This window comes from Fistularia commersonii, chromosome 24, assembly GCF_037954325.1.
Source record: "Fistularia commersonii isolate RoL2024-O1a breed Wild chromosome 24, RoL_Fcom_v1.0, whole genome shotgun sequence".
Lineage (NCBI taxonomy): Eukaryota > Metazoa > Chordata > Actinopteri > Syngnathiformes > Fistulariidae > Fistularia > Fistularia commersonii.
This window is the reverse complement of record NC_141307.1, coordinates 2991489-3017362: the sequence shown is the minus strand read 5'-3', so window position 1 is coordinate 3017362 and position 25874 is coordinate 2991489. Positions and strand designations below refer to the sequence as shown.

Here is a 25874-nt window from a genome sequence, read left to right as displayed (position 1 = left end):
GGCGCCACATCAAAGCTGGCGGAGATGAAAATAAGTCAAAAGAAGATGCAAAGTTAGAGTCGCACCCTTTCAAATGGCGTCATCCCGTAAGGATGCTTTTAAGTTGGAGGATCTTTTTTTACATTTTATATCTTGATTCTGGAAAACGGGACCGCGGCGGAGACGCACGGCGACCGGAACCGTCGTAGCGGTTAGTTCCTTTTTTTAAATTTTAATTTGAAATCAGAGGATTATTGTGATCTAGAAATATCAAGATAAAGTTGTATTTTTAAAAAAATGAATCACTAGTATTTAATTGGGGTGTATTTTATTTGTGTTAGTTCCTTTTTTAAATTTTAATTTGAAATTGGAAGATTACTGTGATCTTGAAATATTAAAATAAAGTTATATTTTTGAAAAATAAATTACTAGTATTTAATTGGGGTGTATTTTATTTGTGTTAGTTCCTTTTTTAAATTTTAATTCGAAATTGGAAGATTATTGTGATCTCGAAATATTAAAATAAAGTTATATTTTTGAAAAATAAATTACTAGTATTTAATTGGGGTGTATTTTATTACAAATACAAATAAATAAAATACATCCCAATTAAATAGTAGTAATAGATGAAGAGGGTGGATTCACCATGGCGACCCCTGACGGTAAAAGCCCAAAGGAGAAGCTGAATCCAGCACGAACTGGTTTCGCTTGCCGAACTACTTTAAAATGTTTAACCGAGTTGAATCGAGGACAGCCGGACTAAGTTGCAGCTTCAACCCTCATCAAAGCGTCGTCTTTGTTTCGTTTTATATATAGATGTTTATATAATCACATATAGCTCAGTGTCATCATGCTGGCTGAAACGTGTCGACTTTTCTGATGACGCGACCATCTAAAAACGCGCTTTGCCCCAAATATATACTCCCAAAAATACCCAACACTGGGAGTTTTTCCTGGACCACGTTGAGTTCGCTTTACTCTCGGGAGTATTAACTCCGGTCCAAGAGAGAGAAAGCGAACGTAGCGGTTCACGAACTCCGTCCAGATTTAATTAGAGAGGGTTTCGGCGCCGGCCCGAGACCGTTTTCCCAACTCGAGCCTACAATCGGGAGCAAATCTACTTTTGAGTCCAATCGCCGTCATTTTATTCTTCCCGTTCTACGTCAAGGGGACGCTAATAATCACACGCCGGATTTGACGTGGCGCGAAAAAGGAAGCGCAACTCACGGGGCCGCCGGGGAGGTCGCAGCAGGTCTCCAGCTCGGCGTGTTTGGAGTCGCAGTAAATCACCATCCGCTGGAGGTCAAACTGGAAGGGGAGACGACGGCGGCGAAAGGATATTTTTAAAAGCGGCGCGACGTGTAGAATTGAGATTCTCGCCGCGTCCGACACTCACGTCGATGGGGACGCTGTCGTACAGCCTCTTGCCGATGACGGTCTTCCCCCGAATGTCGATATCCTCTCGGTCCTCGATGGGCAGGGTCTGGATGTGCTTGCAGTCCAGGTACAAGGACACGGACTTGGCCTCCACGCTCAGGCCGATTTTGTGCCAGTTGCGGTCGAACAGGTCGTCCACCTCCGGGTTCCTGAACACGGCTCTGACCGCGTCCTTCGTCAGTCCGACGGCGTTGTATTCCACCGCCTTGTTCTCGCCATCCAGCCGAATGGACACCTGACGGGTCGGATACGGTAGAACAGGGGTGGGCAAACTACGGCCCGCGGGCCGATTTTGGCCCTCGCCGGTTTCCGGCGCGGCCCGCAAGCTCTTTTACTACCAATATCAGCTAAATTTTACCTTAGTCAATATTCATTATGCACTTTATTTTCATCATTATGGTGTGGTATAAAGCGAAAGTTTTGATTATTGCGGCCCGCTGTCTTAATATACTATCTCCATGCGGCCCGCGGATAAAAATGTTTGCCCAGCCCTGCGGTAGAAGGTCGTGACCGGATCGCCGCCGACCCGCGGAGAAGGACGACGTCCTGTTATCGACGGTTCGTTGTCCTTTTCGGAAATGTGTTTTTATCTTATGTACATCCACAAAATCCAAACTGAGGTGGCATAAAAAGATGTTTTTTGAACTTTTGACTTGTAATCTACGCACTTAAAACAGCCATCCTGATACCAGAAGGTCAAAGGTCACCTGCTCAAAAGGAAAATACAAATATTGACCTTTAGCGACGGAAATTTTGAGGCGACGGCGCAGTTTGTACGACCGCAAGGGTTTTGGTTCATCTGTAAACGCCAAAGCTGTCGAAAAGGTGTCGCGGCAACTAACCTGGTAGCAGGTCAAGTTTTAATATTTGGTTATATTTAAATTTACCGCCAGATGTCGGAGAGAACAAACTCAGGTAGCCAATCTTCAAGCGTTATCCTGATTTTATAAAACGCAGGCTAACACGGTGTTAGCCTGCGCTAACAGCGCTAGGCTAATGCTCACTTGTTTGTCGCCGAAATATAACCGGTAAAGTTAAATCAAAGCCCTGGTTAAGTGCGAGTACAGAGTTAAATACAAGTAAACTGTGGTATTGGCTTTTACAGAAAGAAACTAAACAGGTGATAAAGGTTTCCACGGCGATGCGAGGATTTAAAAGGGATGGTGGAGACAATAACGACGATCATTTGAAGAGAGTCTTGTAATTAGGTGAAAGCGCACTTAACGACGGCTACATTTGTGACTATTTACGTTTGTCCGACCCACCTGCGGGATCCCGTATTTGTCGAAGATCTGCCAGAGGTACCAATCTTCGCGTCTCGAGGTTTTCCTGAACTTGAACGTGGTCACGAAGGCGTACTCGTCCGGCAGCCCCTGAGGAAACACGTCTCTGCGGACGGAGGGCGGAGACGCTGGTTGCTTCTGCCACGCTTTTACAACAACGCTTCCAACCCCGAATCTAAACCTGTCCATCTCCCTTCCAACTACCGCTTCTTCAATGGTCACATTTTTTAAGAGCCGTCCTCACGTCCGACTACATTTAGCATTTTGGACGACTCCATCCAGGCTTCCTTGATGTTATTTTTAATGCGATACATTTTGGGGGTTTTGACATCTACGATGATATAAAACAATGGGAGCCGAAAATTTTAAAATCGCTTCGAAGTCGTGGCTTTTAATGCGTTTTTGTCGTTCGTTTTCGCATCAGGTCAGATGAACGGGTGGGAAAACCCAACTTGCAACGTTTAGCCGCAGACAAAAGTTTTTTTTTATTTTTAAAAGCAGGTTTTTAAAAGGCCATTTCATAGTTAATACGGCAGCAACGCTCATCTTCCCACTGCTCACGGCTCATCCAAGATGGGTCGGCAGATGATGCTGAATTTGCGCTGTTACGCACGAAAAAGTTACACCCCAAAACACGCTGCTACACAAAAAAGTAGCATGAAATCGCTTTTGGGAACAAAAGAAACTGAATTCGGGTGCGTCTGCAGACTTTATACCGTTTGTTCCCAAAACGGCACCCATTAGCACAACAAACCTATTCCTGCTAAACAACTCGCTCAATAACATAACGCGTTATCTCGGCTCGGACCAACGGCTGATCCCGGAAGTTTTTACACGGATTTGAAACCACCGCGTGGAACTCAAGAGGCCTTAAGTCTTTGAGAGCAAAAAGTCTAATTGTCACGACATGTATGTAAGGATTTAGAATTTTTTCAGTTGCTTTGCTTCATGTAGGAATGTTGTATTTCCATGTAAGGTGACCTTTTTTCACTTTATTGGAGATTGTTGGGTTTCTTCCCCCCGAGTCACGCGTCGGGGTTCTCGTCACTTTCGGCTCCCCGTGTTTTCGGTTCGAATTCATCGAAACGCGGGTAAAATGCGGCAGCATCGCACACAGTTTCCCTGCCAAACTAAAACGGACCTAAGTAAAGCTCGCCCGGAAAAAGAATCCCTTCTAACAGCACACAAATGTTATTTTCATTTGCCTCTTTTGAACTTGGATTTTTATTAGATACTTGTTTTGTCTCTGGAAGCTTTAAGTCATGTCTTTTCTTAAAAAAAATGCGCGCACGGCATCGGGCGTCACTCACTCGGTCTGCTGCACGATGGGCACGGTGCCGAGGCGGACGTAGGAGCTCTGGCCTTCGTCGAATCGCGTTCCCAGGAAGTCCCTGACTCGGAAGTACTCCATCAGGTCGAACCCTGCGGCGACAAAGCAAAGCCCATCGGCCCTGAGACGCTCGCTCGCTCGCTCTCTCTGCGTTTGCGGCTCGTCGGGGGGAAAATCCGAGTCGCCGCCGAGCCGACGGCCATGTGTTTGCCATTCCGTGTTTGCTGTTTCAAAGAGGGGGGGGAAAAAAAAAAAAGTCCGTCGCCAAGCTTGGTAAACTCCACGCGTAGGTTAAGTGTGTGTGTGTGTGTACGCTCACATCTGCGCCGTACGAAGCGGTGGAACCGCGGACCGTATTTAGGCCGCTTGGTAAAGGACACTCCCTTTGTACAATAAACAAGTGCCGTATCCATGGCGATGGATAGGGGCTTTATTTTGGAGATGCCGCTAATGCAAAGGGTATCTGTGAAACGGGAGGTCGTCTGTGGTGGCCGCGCTCCCCGAGGGGAACGTGCACGCCGCCTCCGAAAGAGGACGCCGCGACTCAAAGGCGGTAACGTGAGAGTCGTACGAAAGCCGGGGATGTTTTTAGAAATAGAATAGACAGGTGGAGAGGCGCGGGGAATACCGTTTCACATAAAAAGAACAGGAGGGTTAACGATTAAATAGCAGAAATTTGACCCTTCCAGGGCCGTGTTTCTGCAGGTCTCCGCGTGCACGGAGCGTCGTCACGGGAACGCATCTCCACATCCCAGCCGCCGCGGCTTTCCCTCTTATTAGCCGATGCTTTAGCGCAGCCGGCCTTCGTCACGTGACACGCCGCGGCCTCCGTCTGTGGCGGCTCAGCGCACGGCTATAATTTAGACCGGCCGTCGTGGAAAGCGTATAATCAACATTTTAAAGAAGAAAGAAAAAAAAAAAAAAAAAAAAGTAATTGCGGAGGGATGAAGCAGATCTGCGGGAAAAGCCAGATGAGTTCACTGACCGGGAACGGGGAGGACAAACGCATGTGCACGACGCGTGTTTCGAGTCTTTATCGAAGCCTGCGCCTCCTCCGGATGGGTTTTTGATACCGCACACACACACACACACACACACACACACACAGGCGGCCCTCGGTAAGTGCATGTCGGACACTCCTGTCCGTCAAACGTCCGAGACGTCCGTCTGGGAGAACGGCAGCCCCTCAAAACCCTCCCCGTTGCAGCGTCGCCCGCGGTGACAAGAAGTCAGGATAAATTCTGTTTGTCTGGAAACTCCAGAAAAAAGAAATAAATCCATGTCTGTGAGCGCAAACGTGCCGCTGCAAAAACACAACAAACCAAACATCTCACCCAGGAAAGCGTCGCACCGCGTTCTTCCGTTCCCTTTACGACACACTTACCTGCTAAAAGTTGTTTTGGTGGTCGAACAAAGGAGATGATCAAAATATAGCATCCAGTCTGAGACAAGGCGGGAAACCGGGAGCTTTTGGACTTCGGTGCATTTATGGAGGGAACTACACTTTATCTGTAGTTGTTCTGTTTACATCACAGATCGAGCAAGTTTTGTTTTGGGGCGGCGGTGACAGTTTGACTTGGGTTTTCCGATGAAAGATTTTGCATGAATCTCTCCGCTGCCTCTTTTTTTTTGGATCTGAAAACCAATCACGTGACCCGCTACCCGCTACCCGGCTAGAAAAACATTCCCACACCAATTTGTGGAAGCATTTATTTCTCAAAAATCTAAAACTCCTGCAAGTTGAGGCGTTAACCCCTCCTTCCGTGTTACCTGGCAACAGCCTACGATCCCCATGAGTATCCGTTTAACTAGTAATGTTCAATAAGTGATCTCTCCATGAGGCTGAACCTTCACTGGACACCTTCTCAGGGCTGAAAGAGTCACAAATTAGTCACCAGGCGGTTAGTTACCCGTCCGAGGTCAGCGTCCACTAGTTGTCGGCCTGCTGTGTTTTCAGCTGGCGAGCCGACAAGAAGCCTCCTGAGCAGTTTGAGGCAAAAGCAAACAGTACACTCCAATAAACCCTTTTAATTTCCCCGTTTTCACTTTTTTATTCCTTTACTTTCTACATATTTATTCCTCTTGTTATTTATGTTTCTAATTTTATTTATTTTTTCTTATATCTCCCACCCAGAGAGGCTGCCACAGTTGTTTCCTGCTTCTTAAGGTTGTTTTTTGTCTGTTTTGATTCCTCCGAATCTGCAATCTCTACATTTTGTTGCACAAATGACTAGAAAAGTCTTGAATCTAGTCTTACTGGTGGGTCAGCTCAACTAGTAAAGGAGTTAACCAGCTAGTTGTTTCCTCCCCTTTTGAGTTGAGTGTCGCAGACTTTAAGTTGTACACATCAGCAACAAAGAGGTGCAAAGAGGAGGAATTTGTTAACTAATGGAAATTAACTAGGTTAACCTGGCATCAACTAACCCGTTTGAGCAAATAAATGGTTTCTGATCTTCAACCAGCTGACCTGCGTCTTATAAAGACTGGGATTATGATCCTACAACTGGAACTACCGATATTAATACTATACTTACTAGAACTATTTCAAAATAAAAATGCTAAAGCGTGCAGGATGAGGCCGGCGGAGAAGCGACGCGTCAACCAACCAACCGAGCTACGCTTTTCCCCAATCGTGCCAAAGCGTGATGTAACGCGTTTCCCACGCGGCGCGACCGTCGGCGAGGAGCACGGCGGTGTCTCCTCTCCGCCGCGCCGTTTCATTTGCGGCGTCGAAGCTAAATGTAACCGGAACATTCAACACACCAGTGTGTATTTATGATCCAGAGCACAATGGCTTCGTCTTAAAAAAGGTTTTCGTCGTATAATTACAGGAATGGAAGTCAGGGGGGGGGGTCAGCGAAATAACCCAAAAAAAAAACAGTTTACAGGAGAAACCACGAGGACAGAATCCGACCCAGATAACGGGAGAATCCCGCGGCGATTCGATAGAAAAGCGGCGTTTCTTTCGCAGATGTACGACCCCCTCACGGAAACACCCGCCGGGAATCGAACCCGGAACCCGGTCTTTTTTTTTTTTTTTTTTTCCCCCCTCGGCAGATTCATTTAGAGCCTCCGTCCGATTCAAACAGATCTTTTAAGTTCGCCGCAGGTCTTTCAGGAAACTGTTTATTTGGGTGTTTTCGCAGAGAATCCCCTCCACGCTGACTGCGATAAATAAAAATAGCGCGGGGGCGTCCCTCTGGTTTCGTGTTGCGTCCGTCGGTCGGGACCAGCTGCTCCGGTCTCAGACCAATGGGGAGCTGAACTGAGAGTGGACGGCGTTCTCGCACACACACAACAAGCAGCCCACCAACAGTGTGTTCTCATGTTGGGGAAATAAAATGGACACTGATGCTAACGACCTCCTCCATTCTCCTTCCCCAGCAGAAGAAAACCAAATCCCACTTGTTGTTCTCCGACAAAGGCTCCTCAGAGCGTCGTCTCTCCATCTGTTTTCCCGCTCAGGGTGATGGATGTGGGCGGGAGGCTCTGACAGGAACTGGCGTCCCCAGAAGACGACGGCGTTCTGTTGCTCAGGCCTTCCGAGAAAGCGGTCGGACGAATTCAAAAACACCCGGTGACGAGGACGCGTCCGTGCACGCCTCTCCGTGCACGCCTCCCCGACCCCCCCGGACACCCGGCGGAAACGTCGCTCCGAGGTTTCCGGAGAACTTTCCAGGAATTTTGGATCCGATCGAAGGTAACGTTCAAATGTTTGGGAAATAAAGCTGAAAGCTTGGATTCGTCTGGAAGCTCGAAGGCAAAGCTTTTAAAAACAGAAAATCTCTCTTGGTGCAAATGAGTTTTTTTTTTCATTTGACCTTCCGGATATTATTTTGAAAAAGATAGTTTCCGCCATCGCCTTACTGCCGCACTCAACTCTGTTGTGCCATTTCACACACCAGCTAGCACAAGCTAGCCCTTGAAATAAAAAAATGACGGAAACAAAAGGCACCGGAGAGCGTTTCGGGAGGAAACGAGTAAACGATGAGACCGCAGAAGCATCGCGGACTGCCAGCGAAAAGAATTCCTACCTAAGTCACGGGTTCATCAATATAAAGTGTGACTGATTATGATTAAATGCTCTGAACTGACAGCGATTCAAGTATTTGAACTGGTCAGCTGAAACTTTTTCATGCAGAAAACTGGTCACTTGTCCAAAAAAGGTCGGGGGCGGCTGATACAGAGACAAACATTCACACATTGCAAAGAGGCATACAAGTCTCGCACCCCCCCAACTCTGCAGGAGAAGAGATCAGAGTGGAAAAAAAAAAAATCATCCTTTCATTCTAAAACCATCTTTTCTGGCTGTTGAAGTTACAAATAGAGACAAATTCTCAAACAAAGAAGGAAAAACAGCGAAACACCCGCGTCCAAATGCGTGGAAGCAGCGGGTTAGTCGTACCTGGAACCTCCCGGAGGCCCGTGCTGGTGCTGTTGGGCTTGAAGCGATCGGGCAGCACCTTCATGTTGGGACACAGAACATCTGAGGAGACAAGAAAAACACAAATAAACCTTTAGAAAACATCTCATTTATTCCTCATAAAGCGCTAGCATCGCTAGCCTTCTTGCTGGAAATCTCATTTTGCAGCAACGAGACACGGGATTGTGGACAAACAGACGGCCTCCTTTGTCTCGTCTTACGTCTGGGGGAGATGTTAGTGCGCGGGCGGTGTGTGTGTGTGTGTGTGTGTGTGTGTGACTTGGACGCTAACAGTTTTACATTTCAACACATCCATATTTCAGGGCTGCCGGCGACAGTGTGAAAGGAGACACCGCTTCTACCTTCTCGCTATTTCCGACCCCAGAAACATTGATTTGCTTCCTGTTTTTGTTTGATGGGTGTAAAACACCGGTTTGGACGACAGCGGGAGAAAAAAAAAACAACTGTTTATGGTTCTCACAACCTTGGAATGTATGTAAAAAAAAAAAAAAATGGAGCGGTTTCTCCTCCAAAACATCGGTCTGCAGACCTCAGGCGATTTTACTCAAAGCGTCGTCGCGATGTAATTCTCCCGGAGGAAATCGTGAAGGGAGTTATCGGCTCATTAACCGACCCGATTTCCGTCATCGCTTCAGCGCCGCCTCGCCTTTGCGGCCCCGAAACCCAAAGCTCGGTCGGATCCACAGAACGGCGGGTGAACCGGGAAAAAAAAAAAAAAAACGAGGCCGCCTGATCGAGCGCTCTATCGACCCGGCGACGGACGCCGGAATTTCAATGAAACTCCAGCTGAGACGCTTGGGTTTTCAGCCTGTTTTAAAAGGCCAATCAGGGGAGGTTTTGAACCCTCTGAGCCAATCAGAAGGCAGAATAATCCCATAGGTTGTGGATTAAGATCATTTAATTTGTTTTGATTTGTCATAGCGGTGCAACAATAGCAATATCAGGAAATCTAAATAGGAGACAAAAGGACAATAACAAGGACAGGAACAGATGATAAGGACAAAACAGTATATTTTTTGCATTTTTAATTTTTTTAATATCTAATCTGCAGCCTCACTGGTTTCAATCTGTCCTCCCGATGCGTCTGTTTCCGTGTTTCCTTCACGGAATTTAGATTTGCTGAAACCCGAAATAACGGCCGGCCTCTTCCTTCCTGTACGTACAAAAAAATCACGGCGGGTGAGAAGGTCGGAGGTCGTTTCCCGCCGCGTCTAATCTGGCGAGTAATCCGAGACCGTGAATGAGTTAACGGGCCGAATTCAATCCGTGGTCTCATTGAAGCTAATATTAGCGCCCTGTCTGGCGGCGTGCCGCAGATATTATCACTGTCCAGAGTAAGAAAAATAAAAAGCAGGGCTCACACACACACACACACACACACACACACCTGACAGATCCTGCATTTGCCAAACCTCAGCCATCAGACCCTGCAATTTTCTAAAATCACTGCTATAAAAATCATCAAATCAGAGCCTCCTGACCTTTGGCTCGTTTCTCCGCTGACAGAAAAGGCAATTCTATCTGTCACTTGCGTTTTCCTTTAAATATCTTTTCTTCCAAATCACAGCTGTAAAGTTTATACATTTTTTTTTTCCTTGAAAGTGCTAACGCGTGGCCTCCCGAGTAATATTTTTTTATGGTTTATAAAACCAAAGAAATTACAGTTTATGCTGCAGGGATGGAAGTGCGTCACTCTTTTCTGTTTTTTGTTAAACGGCGCGCAGCAGCGGGACCTAGCATGCTACGCAGCCGAGCTACTCCCTGCACTTGTGGCCCCCGCAGCTATAATTTAGGGATCCGGTTGAGAGTTAAAATGGAAGAGATGTTAAAAAAAAAACAAAACCTGGCTTTCGGAAAGCAAGTCAGAAAGACATTTCCAAGAACCTCTTCATGCCTTGTAACTGAAGTTGTCATAATACAAGATTACCGTTCTGTTATAAGCTAATATCATAGATTCCCGTCTCTGCAGTGTGTGTGTTTTATCTGCAGGATTCAAAACTAACAGCGTTAGCTTTGTTGATGTATTTGTTGGTCCTTAAAAGCGGCTGAGGATGAAAAGGTGAAACCCTCTGGTCGGGGAACCGTCTGAGCAGCTGCGTCGGACCCACTTGGAACATCACGGCTATAATTTTCCCGGGTGAAAATAACTCGCAGGGCTCAGACGGCCAGTGACCACTGACATACTTAGAGACGCTCCCGCTCCGCTTTCTTTGTGAGGAAATGTGTCCGCCGCCTGGTTCTGCACAGCAGTTTGCTGTTTTATGAGACATAACTTGCATGACCGGACCACCACCACCACCACCCCCGCCGCCCTTTGCTTTGATACGGTCCAGGAGTGAGGGGTCAAAGGTCGGCGGTCTTCAAATGAATCACCTGGCTCGTCCTTGCCGAGGAAGATGTGCGGCGTAAATTCTGGAAGACGCCGCCGCCGCCCCGAAAACCCACCTCTGGTTTAACGGGAAAAATATTTAAACAAAAAAAAAAAAAATTGAAGAAATGCACTTGAAATTCAAGCTACAGATGAAGTTTAATAACCAAAGGAAAAGTGACGAGTCGTCAGAACTCATTCCTTCATTTTAATTCAAGTGAAAAAATAAAGTGAAGGTGACTTGTTGACAGCTGGGCACCCGAACAAACTCCGCTTTCCTTCCTCCACCGTCAGAATCTTGTCAACTTTGGACCATCAGAGTTGGTCTCCTGTCCGGGCCTGAGATCCCGACCCATCCAATGTGCTGTTACTGGGAGGAACTTTTCTTCCCCGTCTGACTAATTTTAGGCAGGAATTTCAAGTGTCGGGCCGCGGCGCTCCGGCCCTGAAAACACACACACACACACACACACACACACACACGCACGGGTGCTGCCTTTCAGGCGTATTAGCCGTTGGATTTGTAAAACCCCACTGATATTTCCTTCTCCTGCAAGGGAAAAATAATAAGGAAGCGCAAGACAAGCTAGCCGGTGCTAAACCTTCTGCACCAAAGCGGTGGTGAAGTAAAAATAAAAACTTCAGCTGCGCCGCAGAAATGTCTTGGTTAAAGAACCGTCATTTACAGGGTAATTTTTATACTGGCCCCCTGCATCTCTGCGCACACACACACACACACACACACACACACACACACACACACACACACACACACACACACACACACACACACACACACACACACACACACACACACACACACACACACACACACACACACACACACACACACACACACACACACACACACACACACACACACACACACACACACACACACACACACACACACACACACACACACACACACACACACACACACACACACACACACACACACACACACACACACACACACACACACACACACACGTCAGAAAGGAGGCGGCGATGATCGGGTGGGGTTTTGAGGTCGGGGTCTTTCCTCGGTTTGGTGGTTGAAGGTTAAAAAAAAAGGGTGATTAAACACACTTGAGGGCGAGGCACGCTCCTTGCAACCAGAAGACATGTGGCAGGCAGCGGGTGTGTGAGTGTGTGTGTGTGTGTGTGTGTGTGTGTTGCTTACTCTCGCACAGCCTCCTCCGCAGCCTCCCCCTGATCTTGTCGATGGCGTTGAAGTCTGTCACGTGGAAGACGTGGGCGTTCTTGGGCTCGGCAGCGATCTCCTCCAGCTCCACCTTCAGCGCCTCGCCGATGCCCACGGCGAACATCCTGATGCCGGCGGCGGCGGCGGCTTTGGCGGGCTCCAGAACGTAATCCTGGCTTCTACCGTCCGTCAGCAGGATGGCTACCTTCTGGATGCCGGCGGCGGCGGGCCTGGCGCCGCTGCGCTCGGTGAAGATGTTGGCGGTGGTGTAGGCGATGGCGTCCCCGGTCATGGTGTTTCCCCCCAGGTAGCGTATATTTCTGGCGGCCCGCTTGACCTCCTCCAGGCTGCGGTGCCTCCCCAGGGTGAACTCCGTCGTGGGCCGGTCGCTGTAGCGGACCACCGCCACCCTGGTCTTGTCCGACGCCACGTCGAACGACTCGACCAGGTTGGACACCCACTGCCGGATCTTCTCGAAGTTCTCCTTCCCCACGCTGGACGAGGTGTCCAGGATGAAGGCCAAGTCATAGTGCACGTTTTTACACCCTGCAGAAGCAATAAAGAAGAAATCACTCCAGCGCGCTGACTTCGGGGGTCATAAATAGGTCGGAACACGGCACGGGGTCTAATCCGATCATCGTCTACACCTGTTTCCCTTCGTTACTTCCACCTGGAGTTGCTCCGGTCGGTGGTTCCTACCTGCAATTTATCAAGTTTGATTTTTCTCCAATCCTGTTTCAACCCTCCTTGTCACGTCGCCTTTTCGGCTTCACCGTGACAGAACTAAAGCGTCCTGGTATGAACCCGGCCGACACGGACCCGCTGGCGGCGGCCAGGCCCTCCCAGGGGGTTGGTTCGGTCCGCTCAAAATGCAGAAACAACTATTATCTCTGGAACACTGCGCAGACGAGATGGACCGCAGCCACACGGAGTCCACGTGGGCCGCACCGCCCGGCCGAACCTCCCGGGAGTTTAGATTCTGGCGGAATTCTCTCCGGCTGACGGCAGTGCACCCGCGACCGGTGTCGTCAAAGGGGAAGTTTCTCGCGCCTGACATCGGGATCGGTAAACTCTCGTTTTGGGGGGGCGGAGGTCTAACCGACGCTCGAGAGGGTACCGTCCCGATAGTCGTCCGCATCTGTATCCAAAAGATTCAAGTGTGGAAGAGGTGGTCCCTAGTTGGGGTCGCCTCTTCGGACTCTGATTGTGTTCCCGGTGTTTCCCCTGAAGGTGCTTCTAGTTTGTATCTCATGCCTGTAGATGCAGAGACTTTTCCATCTAAACCCGGTTAAGATCCAGAACAGCCCCGTCTGCATTCGGGTTCCTTGTCAAGTCGCCCCTTTAGCTTAGCCTCGAGAGAAAGTACCTCTAAATATGGTACCCCGGTACGTCGTCCGATATTATTCTGGGTTATTTTTCACGATCTGAGGGAATCTTTTGGATACTGATTATGAACAGGAAGGTCAGAATTTTCCATTTTCAGGTTTGAAGTAAAGTCTTGTCTGCACTTGTATCTCCAGACCTCCTGAGGTTCTGCGTTCTCCTACCTGCCCTCTGCGCCTGCGCTCCCTCCCCGCTCAGGGTCCAGGCCAGGATGACCGACAGGAGGGCGATCCGACATCCGGGTCGTAATTCCATCTTCGCTCTAGAGGCTTGACGTCCGCTGGAGTTTCAGCTTATTACCACCATCAAACTGTCCGGCTCCTGGAAAGATCAGCGGAAACATCAACAGTTCAGGGTGAGTCGTAAAAACAGCAGAATGGAGATCCTGTTCGGGACGCTTGGTTTCCCCCGAGGGAGATTAAAACGGTTTCGTACAACAGCGGCTGTTCCTGCGGCGGGAGGAAGCTGCAGCAGACCTTCCCTCCTCCGGTTTGACGCTTCGACCGTTGGACCGTCTTTGGTCTTTCAGCTCTTATTTCTTTTCTCCTCGCTCAAAAACATTTTATCTTGCCTTTCTATCGACTTGTGGAACAAAATTCTTTGTTTTCTTTCGCAGGTTTGAGCTGAAACGCCTCCCAGGTGGCGACGGCGCCCACCTCCCTTCGCCGCCGCACCCGCGGTTACGAAGAACCGCGTGCGACTGATCGTAGCCATAACACCGGCCCGTCCGGACCCCCCGGGGGCGTCCCGTTACCATGACGACCGCCGTGCAAACTTAAACACGAGTCATAAATGTCCTTAAAAGCTCCCCGCCGTGCTTTCCGCCCTCACCGTTCTAACATCCCTGGCGGACAGTCCGGCGTCGTGGAAAAATCACGGCCCGGTTGATTTTTGGTCAATCATAACGCAGCCACATCCACCGTACGGTGAGATCAGCGGCGAAATTACAACCTCCATCTTGCTCGTTCGAGCCGGAAAACCTCGTTTGACCCCGAACTGTGATTTTAAAATTGAGTTTCCAGCGGTAATGCTAATCGAACTTAGCCTGCTTTACAACGGAGAAGAAAAGCACTGATACTAGATTGAACTATTCCGAGGCGGCTAATGTTAGCGTCACAGGCTAACTTTACACACGTTACATCAGCTGTTTTAATGACTTCTTGTCAAACACAACTCTAAATTCACCACTTATACATATACAATATTATTTCATACTCGTCTGCACTCCTTATTTAAGACACTTAAGACACTTTATAGTTTATTTGCATTTCTTATTCTCCCTTTTTCTCTTATTTTTTTTCTGTCTATGCAATTTTCTACTATTATTTCTTCTTGTTATATTTCCTGTAACTCCGGCACAACAATTTCCTTCGGGATAAATAAATTTGTTCTTTTTCTTATTTAAAACCTTGCCGTGCCGCTTCACGCTACTGAACCGGAGGTGGACGTGCATTAGATGAACGTTAAACCGGACCGGCCTCTAACCTGTCGTCCAGCTGCTGCAGGCGGACGCTCGCTTTCAACGCACCTTCAGGAAATATCTACGTCCGCTTTGGACAGAACAACCTGGCAAGTGTCTCCGGTTCCGCGCCAGGACAGACAGGAAATAAATGTGATTTATTTTCCTTTCGGCTCCAAAGATTCTCCCGATACTCGGGGACGGACGACGTCAAGGCGGGAACGCGAAAAACTAAATTTTCTCGAGGTCGTCAGTGAGAAGAGGTGAAGAGTCGGAACCAAGAGTTTCAAGTCTGAGGAACACGACCCGCTTTATTTAAGACGGGGGAATTTAAACACCCTCTCCCCGTTCACTTTTTTTTTTTTTTTTTTTCTTATCTGATGCTGCTGGGGCTATTTTTGCCCCGAGCGGAGCCATTAATGGGCCCCGCCTGACGAATCTCACCAAAATGACCCCAATTAGCGGACGTTTTTAAACCCAAACCTGAGGAAACACTCGCTGAGATTCGAAGGCGAACGGTGTGTTTGCGTGTTTTCGGCAAATCGGCAAATGAGCCGCTTGGCCTCCGTCTAAGTCCAAACCCGGGGTTAGATTACTTCAAAAAAAAAGAAAAACTCCAACGCCGGGCCGCTTTCCAGTCGCCCCCCCATCAATGACAGACGGCAGATCTCTAAAACAGAGGCATCGTCTTTATCATCTGCAAAATGGGAAAAGCAGAAACCTTTTTCTTTCCCGTGTGAAAGCGACGATGAAAAGGAAGGGAAGGGTCGAGTCGAATAATCCCCTCAAAAGAAGCCGGGGTTATTTTGCCAGTTATTTCAATTCATTCTATATATTGTTCTGTATATTTCCTGTGCATCTTGTATTTGCAAGTGTTATTTGCAGTGCTTATGTCCTCTATTGTAAGTCGCTTTGGATAAAAGCGTCTGACAAATGTAATGTAAAAATAATGTAATCATTGTCAAGACATCAAAAGTGTCATTTTGGTTTTTTTTTTTACCTGATTTGTCTCGGTCACCGCTCTCCGGCGCTCACACACACACACACACACACACTCCGCACCCCCTTTCCCAATCAAAACCGGTGCTGCATGTTTAATCCCCGGGTAGAAAAAAAAAAAAAAAAAGTTATAATCCCAGTCGTCCGGACGAAATCATGATATTAATCCAGAGCGAGGATCCGGTGCGTGCGCGTCCCCCCCGCCCCCCGAGAAGGAACAGAAAAAAGAGGGAAGGCGAGGTGAGCCGGAGCCTCTGGTGGATGATGGGGGCTGAACTGAGAAGGAGGGAGCTGGTAAGATGTGGTGGTGCTGGTGGAGGTGCCGCTTGCAGGGGTGTAAGGTTTCACTGCTTCCACTGCGCTTACACATAAAACAAGGGCGGAGGGGGGGGAGGTTGTGTGGCGCGGCCAATTATAGAGGCAACTTTCTGGATATTTTTGTCTCCTCTTTTTTTTTTTTTTTTTTTCTTTCTCCTCCCTCTCTCCCTCCCATGTGAAGCGTCGCCCTCAAAGACAGGCGAGGCGCAGCCGTCGAGGCCGTCGCCACAGCGGAGACGCCCTCGCTGCCGGTCGGTCGGCGGGCGGGGAAGTTCACTTCAATCACCACATAAAAAAAAAAAAAGTATTTTTCTTATTTTAGGTCCGGAGGAAGACGCCAGTCCCCCAAATCTATTAATTTATTTATCTCCAGCGCATCTTTCTTCACGTCAGATTCACTTTCCGGGATCGAGGGCAAGGGTGTCGGACTCATAGCGGTCGCCCTCAAAGAGCCACATGGAGCGGGAACGGCATAAATGTGATGTGAAATAAATGTAGCTGATAATAAATAAACGATTTAATGGCTTTGCAAGTCACGTGATCGGCGTGAATCGTGGGAAATGCAGTTCATGATCAATGCGCACCTTTGGCTTATTTATTTGAGGACAATCAGGCCACATTGGGCCCGCGGGCCTCGAGTTTAACAAGTTTGAGAAGTTTGTTGTTTAAAAGTGAGAAATAAACCCGAGGAGTCTCGAGAGCTGCCACTGGACGGCAAACGCTCGGCTCAAAAGACTTGTAAAGAGTCAGGATCCGGTCAGGGGTCAAGAATTCGTTGGCTAGCAGAGATTCTATCAAGGTGCATCTCACTTACTGACAGGGCCTGTGTGTGTGTGTGTGTGTGTGTGTGTGTGTGTGTGTCCTTGCAGGCGAGCTCAAGAGTAACGGTGATTTGAATGGGCATTTTTCTTGAAAAAGGGAAAAGAATTGATACCTGGTTCCTGCAGTGCAGCACATTGTATTGATAAGATAAGATAAGATAAGATAAGATAAGATAAGATAAGATAAGATAAGATGGAGTCGGAGAATACCAGTGTTGCATCAGCAAAAAGCACAGTGCAATAAACAAACAATCCATAGTTACAAGAACAATCGCAACAGCTGTATTTACCTCCAAATATCGAATATTTTCACGAAATCATTTCATGTTGACACTGAACATCCAGACGCGTGGCCACTTTTCATGTTGTTTTTCATTGTGGCGTCTTCCACCCCAGGGAGGCCCCTGCTCCGCCCCGCCAGGCGTCCTCGCGGCTGGAGTTTGCATGTCGGGTTTCCACCCACAGGTCAAAACATGCAGGGGGTTCGTTGTCGACCTCTGACCCCAACACCTCGCCGAATGCAGTAAAGATGACCGGACAATGAACAAATTCATAATCTATTTTCTTTTATACAACTCTTGAATCAAAAGCACTTTGTTAATCCGCTGAGTATGATTTTTAGACAAAGAAAACACTTTTTCGCCCCCACCGCTTTCAATAAAATGGTAGTATGTACACCTCTGCACAACACTGTATCCTTATAAAAGTTAAAGAAAAGAAAAAGAGAAATATAGACAAACATGCAACAAAGAATAACTTTATTAACATTAATTACCATTTTTTTTCCACGGTATCTCTTGAGGGATTGTTCACCACATTTCAAATGTCCTGTTTTGTGTGTATGCATGCTCGCTGCACTGTAGAGCTAATGCTACACCACTAGCATGTTCCCCTACAGGACATGTACCGCTAATACTGCTAATCCCACCATGCTCTACTGGTGTTTCTCCTCTGTTGACTGTCGTCATAGCGACCTTATGCTAATACCGGAGTCCCTCCGAAAAACACGCGGGAGGCAGAATATCAGTTTACATACGTAAAAGACGGACCTGTTTGTCTCATACGTGGCTTTAACGCTCAGGTAAAAAGAGATTTGGTTTTGCAAATGATGCTGCATTCATCAGCTCATTGGTCTCAGTGATGGTTTCCGTGAAGAAAGTCAATATCGCCCCGTTTATCCGGTGCGTTCACTGACCGTGGCGAAAAGACGGTTCGAGTTCCCCCAGGATTCTGTGACCCGTGACCTGGCATAGCGGCCTCAGGTCTGCACAATAAGTATATTCACTCTATAAACTGTGGATAGACGGCGTGGAACTCGGACAACCGAACTACCGCTATCTACCGATGACCGAGGAAACACTCCCTGTCCGCACGGATCCAAGGGGAGTCATCATGACGGCTTCAAGATACCGTCGGCCGAGGGCGGCGGAAGAGTCGGATGATTTCAAATACCGAGGACGCGTCTTTAAGGACGATGGAGAAATTGAGCTTCCAGCTTGAAGGCCAACTTGCACGCGAGCATCCCCGAGACCACCAGAGGACAGCAGATGACTAAGATCCCCCTGCCATTCCTGGTGAGTCAGACCACAAGAGAAGGAACAAAGTGGTCAGGAAGGGTCTGCATATGTTTGCTTTTTGCATCGGCCCGCTATGTTTGGTCATTGAGTTTTCACGGTGAACTCATGGTAAACTTTCTGCACGAGCAACAAGAAGGAACACGGTTTAAAACCCGCCAGTGGCCTTTCCTGCGTGGAGTTTGCATGTTCTCCCCGTGTCTGTGTGAGTTCCTCCCGACGCAAAACCACGCTGGAGGTCCTCGACCACGTCCCTCGCTACAGGGACGACGAATGAGCTAACTGTCAATTCCATTGTGTCCCGCTCAAAGCCTGAGACCAAATACGGTCGGCTTGCACGTGACCACAGGAGGGCAGTGAATCACCGCTCTCTTCCTGCCGGCGTCCACGTTTCAAATCCACAAGTAGAAGCTGACGGAAAAGGCCTGGAGCAAACGCACAACGGGAGTGTCGGGATTCAAACCAGGAAAGAAATGGTCTGCAGACAGTGGAGACCTCCAAACCCACCGTGTCCATGAATGCAGAGATAATGAATGCCTTAAATTCTATTGTGTCCTTCCAAAATATATTGACTTTTTGTTCTAGGACTTTTATGAAATTTGCTTTATAAATCATGTGTGTGACTTTTCTATCATTTTTGTTGATCGTGAGTTCCTCTGTTGTCTAGAAGCCCAATTAAAATGTTTGCCAATCACCAAGTCGTGAGGAAAAACTCCAAGTCCATGCAGACCTGCTCGACATTTGCAGCCAGAGTTGGAATAGGAAATAAAAAGAAAGCCTTTTTTCACTTATAAGCTTCAATTTTGAAAACTGCAACAGAATTTGTTTCCCCCCGGTATTAAAATTAAAATAAAAAATAAAAAAATCATTTAAGAATAATTAATTTTAATTGAATAAAATGAATTAAAAATCAAAAAACAACTGACTGGAAAAAAGGAGTGACATTCATCAAAACAAAATAGAAGCAAATGATCAAGTGAGAAATAATTTGAGAGAACGTTTGCATTTCAAATTGCACACATACACACACACACACACACACACACACACACACACACTGCTCCAAACCTGTTGATTATTGCTCTGAAGAGACCGCGTCAATATTTGAATGTCACTAACAACAAACAGTGCGGCCGTCGCATCCCGGCCTATTTCCGGCGCCCTGTTCGCCGTCGCTCGCCACAGCGGCGGCCGTGACAGTGTTTAGGAGGGGTAGCGGGCCGATGAGTCGGGGCAGATGCACGTTATGAGCGATGGTGTCACTCTGAAGAACCGTCTGTCACCTTCTGTGCGCTGAAGGGGGCCGGGGGGGGGTCGGCGGCGTGCGGCGCTCGCCGGAGAGCGCCATCTGTCCTGACTGACAGCCAGAGTTCAACCTCCCACGTCAGAGGGAGGCGACAATATGCTCAGAATCTACATGCGAATCCAGGCTTTTATCCATAATATACTGTTCGGGAAAACTTGCTTCAAAAATGATTCACGTAACCGAAGTGCGGCATCCCAGCATCCCGAGTATTCCAGCAGGAATCATTTCTCATGCAGGAAAGCCTTCAGGATGTCAGGTGACAAAATATAAATAGTGTCACAATCCTCCAGTGAAGGTCAAAGAGGCTAACCCGTGACCTTTCACCTGGAGGAATGGGCTCAGGAGCGGGTCACAATTATGTATCTATATTTTGTCCTTTTGTGTAGTTTTTAGACAAAAGTAACAGCTAGAAAGATTCAAACGTGGAAAAGCTGCATTCAAAATTGCTGTTTTGACCACGACATACATCACTTCCTGTCAAACCGGCGCGGATTGGCCTCCCGTCATCTACTGCTCATCATCAACCCCGTCAGGGGAATCCGAAACAGACACAAACAACCTTAAAAGGTTATTCATTTTATCCGTTGCTTGTCACTTTGTTTATATTTTCGTTTAGTTCCGGTTGTGTATTTTTCACCCTTACTGCTCCTTTATGTTGTCCATTGTTATCCCTGTTGTTGCTGCTGCTGTCTATCTATATTTGGATGTTTTTCTATCTTCTGTCTCTCTATTTATATTTATATTCATATTCATTTAAATTTTCTTTTGTATTTTTTTACATAACTGTGACAAAGGAATTTCCCCTATTAGGATCAAAGAAGTTTATCTTAAAAGGTAAACAACAATAAAAACACCATCACTAAATATATATGTATATATATATATATATAGGACTGATAAAGTTCTTTATCTTCTGTAATGCGATTGAAAAAACAAAAATTACTTTTTCATGATATTCTACTATTTTGAGATAGGATTTTTGAGTTTTCTTAAGGTGTAAGCCATAATCAGCAATATTAAAATGATAAAAGGCTTGCAATATTTCAGTTGATTTGTAATGAATCCAGAATGTATGACATTTTTGTTTTTGTAATTGCATTACAGAAGATAAAGACCTCAATATTCTAATTTTCTGAGACAGTCCTGTATATAACATCTAGAAGAGAAAAAAAAGGATAGATAAGTGGGAAGGAAAAAAGGAAAAAAGTGAAAAGTGGCAAAAAGGTGTTCAGGGTTGTGCCAAATTTAGTAAAAGGTGTTTTTCAACCAGTTTACTTTTGCATTGCTTCTCCTGAAGCGCCTCCTTGAAAGCCACAGTTGGAGTAGATGGTGGCCGTCCCTGGTTGGTACGGCGTCCGTTATCGATGTCCTTGAGTGACGGGACGAGTTAACCCGTTGTTTTTTATCCGGTGTGTTCTGGAGATCCACGGCGAGACTCTGCAGTGCAGCCAGAAAAGAAACGTAAGTGACTTCTTGGTTAAAGCTGTTAAAGAAGTTTAACCCGCTAAAGACGATGACGGTGCGCTTCTACACCTCCATTGTCGAGTCCGTCCTCCAACTGCAAAATAGTGTTATGGACTCAACATTGTAAATTAAATGAATATTGTTGTCGAATAAACCTTTAACAGGACTTACCGTCCGCCAACCGCTCGTCCCAGAAACGCAACTCTTATGGATCTTTTCAAGCAGGGCGGCTTCTTTTGAAGTATTTTGGCTAGCGGCTGATTAGCCAGTAGCATTAGCTAGCTGGCTACACCAGCAAAAGGACTGCCGACCTGTTAAAACAGATGTTAAATATGGCATTTCTTTGGGAGGTAAATTAAAATAGTGTTGTGGACTCAATATTTCCACCATCCGCTCCTGCTTTGGCCCGGGCACGCAACTCTTGGGGTTTCTTACAGGTATTTTTAGCTAGCGGCTAATTATCGGCTAGCAATAGCTATTAGCGAATTAGCCGTTAGCATTAGCTAGGCGGCGACGCTAGCTGAAGGATGGCTGACTTGTCAAACAGACGATATAAACATATATATATATGGTTATACACACACACACATGCACACAAATACATATATATATATATATATATATATACAAATATATATATTTGTGTGCATGTGTGTTTGTGTGTGCGTGTGTGGCATTTGTTTGTTTGACGTTTGATGTTTATGTGACGTTTGGTAGTTGATGTTTGGTAGCGAGAGAGGAAAATGCAGAAAATAGGGTTAGATGGAGAAGGAACAGCCAAAAGGAGAAGAAAAAGAAGACATGTTGTTGTTTAGTGCCGTTAACCAACGCAAACTCCTTGTTGTTGTAAAATGACTTGTTGAAGAATGCGATTCTGATTCTAAGTATCTTCAGGAAATACAGCCTCTGGTGTTCCATCTCAAGCGGTGCCGTATTGACCTGGTTTTTGAGACGTTTTTCCAGTTTATTATTTTTTTTAACCACGTTTATCTTTTTCGCTGAGCCTAAATGCCGCGATGAGGTGTAAGATCGAGTCCAAAAATTCTGTGCAAAAGCATTAAAACTTCCTTCCATAGTCCAAAGTGGAGTTTGTGTGGAGCCGTTTTTATTTATGTCGTCCAGTCGGGGGCGCCACCTCCCCTCTGTTACCATCCAGCGTAAGGAAACACTTTTGACCTTCAGTACAAAAATTATTTGTTTCCATCGTGGTTTTCCATCAATTCCGTTTTATTTTGTTTCTGAAAGGATCTGAATGTGAGGCACAAGAAAAGATTTTAATCTGTGACTTTCCAGAAAAGTCACAGCTCCAGCAGGTTGATATTTTTAACCAGCAGGCTCTCGGATCCGGCGCCGCCGCCGTGATTCGCCGCTAATGTTCTGTGTCATTTCTACCTCGTGAGACGACAAAGATTGAAGTCGGAAAAAAAAACCAACTCAAAATTATCAGAATTTGCTCGTCCATTAGCCTCTTTCGCTCGATTTGATACCTGCACATCTCGCCGCACAGCTCTAGCCTTGGCGGCTAACGGCGGCAGCGGCTGGCAGCGTCGCTTCACACCCAGCTATGGTTTCACGTGTCAGAAAACTGAAGATGGACAATTATTTTCTAAAGTTCCAGAGAGAAGAAAAGCTTTTAGCGAGGCGTTACCATGGAAACCTTGTGTCAGTCCATCATGTCAGGGTTAATCTGCTGGAGCGGTAACACAGGGAAACAGGTGTAGCGCAGGGACAGCCCTCACCATGGCTTATTACTTTATTTATTCATTGATTTATTTTCCTCCACAGTCTCGTTTTTAAATTACTGTCAGGTTGATTTAAAAGCATCACTTTATTATTTAAATTCTCTTTTTTGGGGCTTTTTTTTTCTTCCAATGCACTTGTTGCTTTGACAGTTTTGACACAGCAGAAAAGAGCCACTTGTTTGTTTTTCCCCGATGAGAATAAATAATGTGTCACATTAACGCTTAAAGATAAAAAGCGTCCATTCAGCATAAACAGCCTTTTTTATTCGAATATTTAAAATCGACATTTAACATTTTAATCCACATTGAATGCAACTTTAATCTTCTATCTTTATAATTCATTCACTCGTCCATCAGACCGGTCACCTTCATTGCACGGGTGCAGCAAACGGAGGCCCGTGTTTTTCGGTTATTTCCTCCGTGGGATTCCGCGGCGCCCGCCGCCGTCGGCCGGGAGCGCCTCTTCCCACCGTGTCGGCGCCGTCTAATGGAATCAACGCTCGCTGCCATCCGGGGTAAACGGCTTTCGGAAACGGGGCCATCCACAACTCGGAGGCGCACGCTTTAAAAAGATCGTTCATCCGCTCGTGTTCGTCGCACTTTATTACAAACTTTGAAACTGAACATTTTCGTCCTTTTATTCATCCGATCTGACCTGAATGCGTGAGTAAACTCATCTTGGCGTCGCCTTGAAAATGAGACTAATGTTTGGCGTCGACCCCAGAGCGGTCCATCTGTCCGTCGCGTTTTCACCTTCGGTTCATAAGACGGGGGCGTAAGCGGAGCGTCACCTTGGTTACGGGTGAACCTCTGACGCCCTGAACGCCCGACAGACGGGGCGGAGCTGCACGGCTTCCAGGGGAGGTGCGTCGTCGTGCTTCGTGACCGAGGGTTTCCTCCTCCCGGGCCTCAGGAGAGAAGCGGCGGCCTTGACGCCTCCTCCTCCTCCTCCGCCCTCGCCGCTCCCCCCTTCGGCCGACTGCGCGGCCTCCTCTCTGCGGGTCTTGCTGACGCTTCGATTTTCACAGACGGGAGGCTTATTGTCGCCTCCCCCGGCGAGCTGCCGGTCAGGCCGCCGCCCTCCTCCCGCTCCTCCTCGTGCCAGCTTGCCTTCATCTGCCCATAATCCCCCCGACATGTTTGAGTCGCACTGATCCTCCTCCAGGCATTGTGTTCTGGTCAGCCTCCCTCGCCTCCCGCTGCTCTCCGGCTGGACGTCCGCTCCCGACGCTCCCGGCCGGGCCCTCGCGGGAGGCGCCGGCTTGCGGCAGAGAGGAGCCGGGGCGCCCCGACACACCACGTCCTCCATGCGTCCGTCGGAGCCGGCCCGCGGCCCCGGGGGCCTCCCGCGGCTCTGGGTTCGGAGCGGCTCGCCGGCGATTTTCATTTTCCGCCTCCCGCCGGAAGTCCCTTTAGTTCCCCGCGGCCGGTCCGCCACGGCGCCCTGCTTCAGCTTCTGCCTCTGCGCCTCCCTCACCTCCTCCGGCAGCTCCAGGGGGGCCAGCTTCAGGGGCCTCCGACCCCCGGCCTCCCTCTGCGGGTCCGGCCTGGCCGACCTGACCTCCGGGGTCAAAGACGGCACCGCAGTCCGACCCCCGGCCTCCGTCCCGGGCGCCTTCGAACAGCGGACATTTTTAGCCGGCGGCCGGAGGTTGTGACGGACGACACGCGACGTGATATTTTTATCCTGGATGGTCAAGATTTCTGCCGTCTGGGGAAAAAAAGACACAGCGGCCACGCACGTCACCACCTACTTCCACCCCTCTTTTGGCATCCGCTCCCCCGGAAAGTTTGGGTTTTAGTCACGCTCAGATTTGCTTAATCCTGTTTTTTGGCCACGTGGAATTCATTAATATTCTATAAACTGGCCACGATCCATTTTCCCGGCAGGAAAAAAAACAGCCGGGGAAAATTTGATAAGCGCGATGTTTTTACCGAGAGCGGAGGGAGGGTTGACGCCGGAGCCTCACCTCAGAGGAAACACAGGGACGGTTTAACACCTTTTCTTGGTTGAGTTCAAGTTCAATCTTAGAAAAACAAGCTGAAACTGATGTGTGATTAAAAACAAGCGCAAGCAAACACATCTGCGCGTTTATTTTTAATTAGTAAAATATATTAATTGCATTTAGACGACGTGAAATATAATCCTGCAGAGGAATTTCGTTCTCCGATGTAATTAATTCTTAACATTACTGCACTATATATCCGCTTGTGAGCAAAAAATACAGATGTTAAAACGTCCTTGCTAAAGACAGCAGGTAGACCGAGGTCACACACACACATACACACACACGCAGACACACACTCACTCCAAACATACCACATTCTAACATCTATTGCAATAAACAACCCAAAAAACACACACCCAGCAGATAGACTCACTTGTTTGGCAAACATCTCCTGGATTTGTGTCGAGTCACGTCTTGCTGAACTTGTTGTTGTTGTTGTTATGTGAAAGTGTGTGAGTGTGTGTGTGTGCGTGTGTGTGTGTGAATGCCACCTGGCCCAAAGGCAGCAGCCGTGCAGCAGCAGAAACAGGTTTAAGCAGCCTTGATGAGATTATGCAGATTAGGGTCGGGGATTGATCTCTCGCCGTGACCTCCAGCCGTACTCGCTCGCTCCAAACCCTGCAGGACCTTCCTTTCAGGGCTCAAGGTTGATCTGGGAACTAGTTAATGATTTTCCTGTTATTTGATTGTTTCTCTCCTCCTGCGCTGCCATTTTTCACCGCGAGATGGCGTCAGAAGACCGCTTTTCCAA

General features: G+C 47.6%; 2 protein-coding genes across 2 annotated transcripts in view; both read right to left on the bottom strand.

Annotated features, from left to right (window-relative positions):
- Nucleotides 1-16384, bottom strand: part of col22a1 (collagen, type XXII, alpha 1) — a 46688-nt gene extending 30304 nt beyond the window's left edge. Inside the window, exons 1-8 of the mRNA XM_086171467.1 lie at nucleotides 15891-16384; nucleotides 13596-13752; nucleotides 12028-12594; nucleotides 8435-8515; nucleotides 4010-4121; nucleotides 2682-2805; nucleotides 1376-1651; nucleotides 1207-1287 (exon numbers count right to left, since the gene is read on the bottom strand). Coding sequence (XP_086027593.1) covers nucleotides 1207-1287; nucleotides 1376-1651; nucleotides 2682-2805; nucleotides 4010-4121; nucleotides 8435-8515; nucleotides 12028-12594; nucleotides 13596-13686 — 1332 coding nt within the window. The 5' untranslated portion in view covers nucleotides 13687-13752; nucleotides 15891-16384. The remainder of the gene's footprint in view (nucleotides 1-1206; nucleotides 1288-1375; nucleotides 1652-2681; nucleotides 2806-4009; nucleotides 4122-8434; nucleotides 8516-12027; nucleotides 12595-13595; nucleotides 13753-15890) is intronic.
- A 6966-nt stretch (nucleotides 16385-23350) lies between these two features.
- On the bottom strand, nucleotides 23351-25702 carry LOC147219700 (uncharacterized). The gene is made up of 2 exons (XM_086171586.1): nucleotides 25497-25702; nucleotides 23351-24825 (listed from the first exon to the last, which is right to left on the bottom strand). The coding sequence occupies exons 1-2, from the start codon at nucleotides 25509-25511 to the stop codon at nucleotides 23911-23913; spliced, it is 930 nt and encodes a 309-aa protein (XP_086027712.1). The 5' UTR covers nucleotides 25512-25702; the 3' UTR covers nucleotides 23351-23910.
- Between the last annotated feature and the right edge of the window lie 172 nt (nucleotides 25703-25874).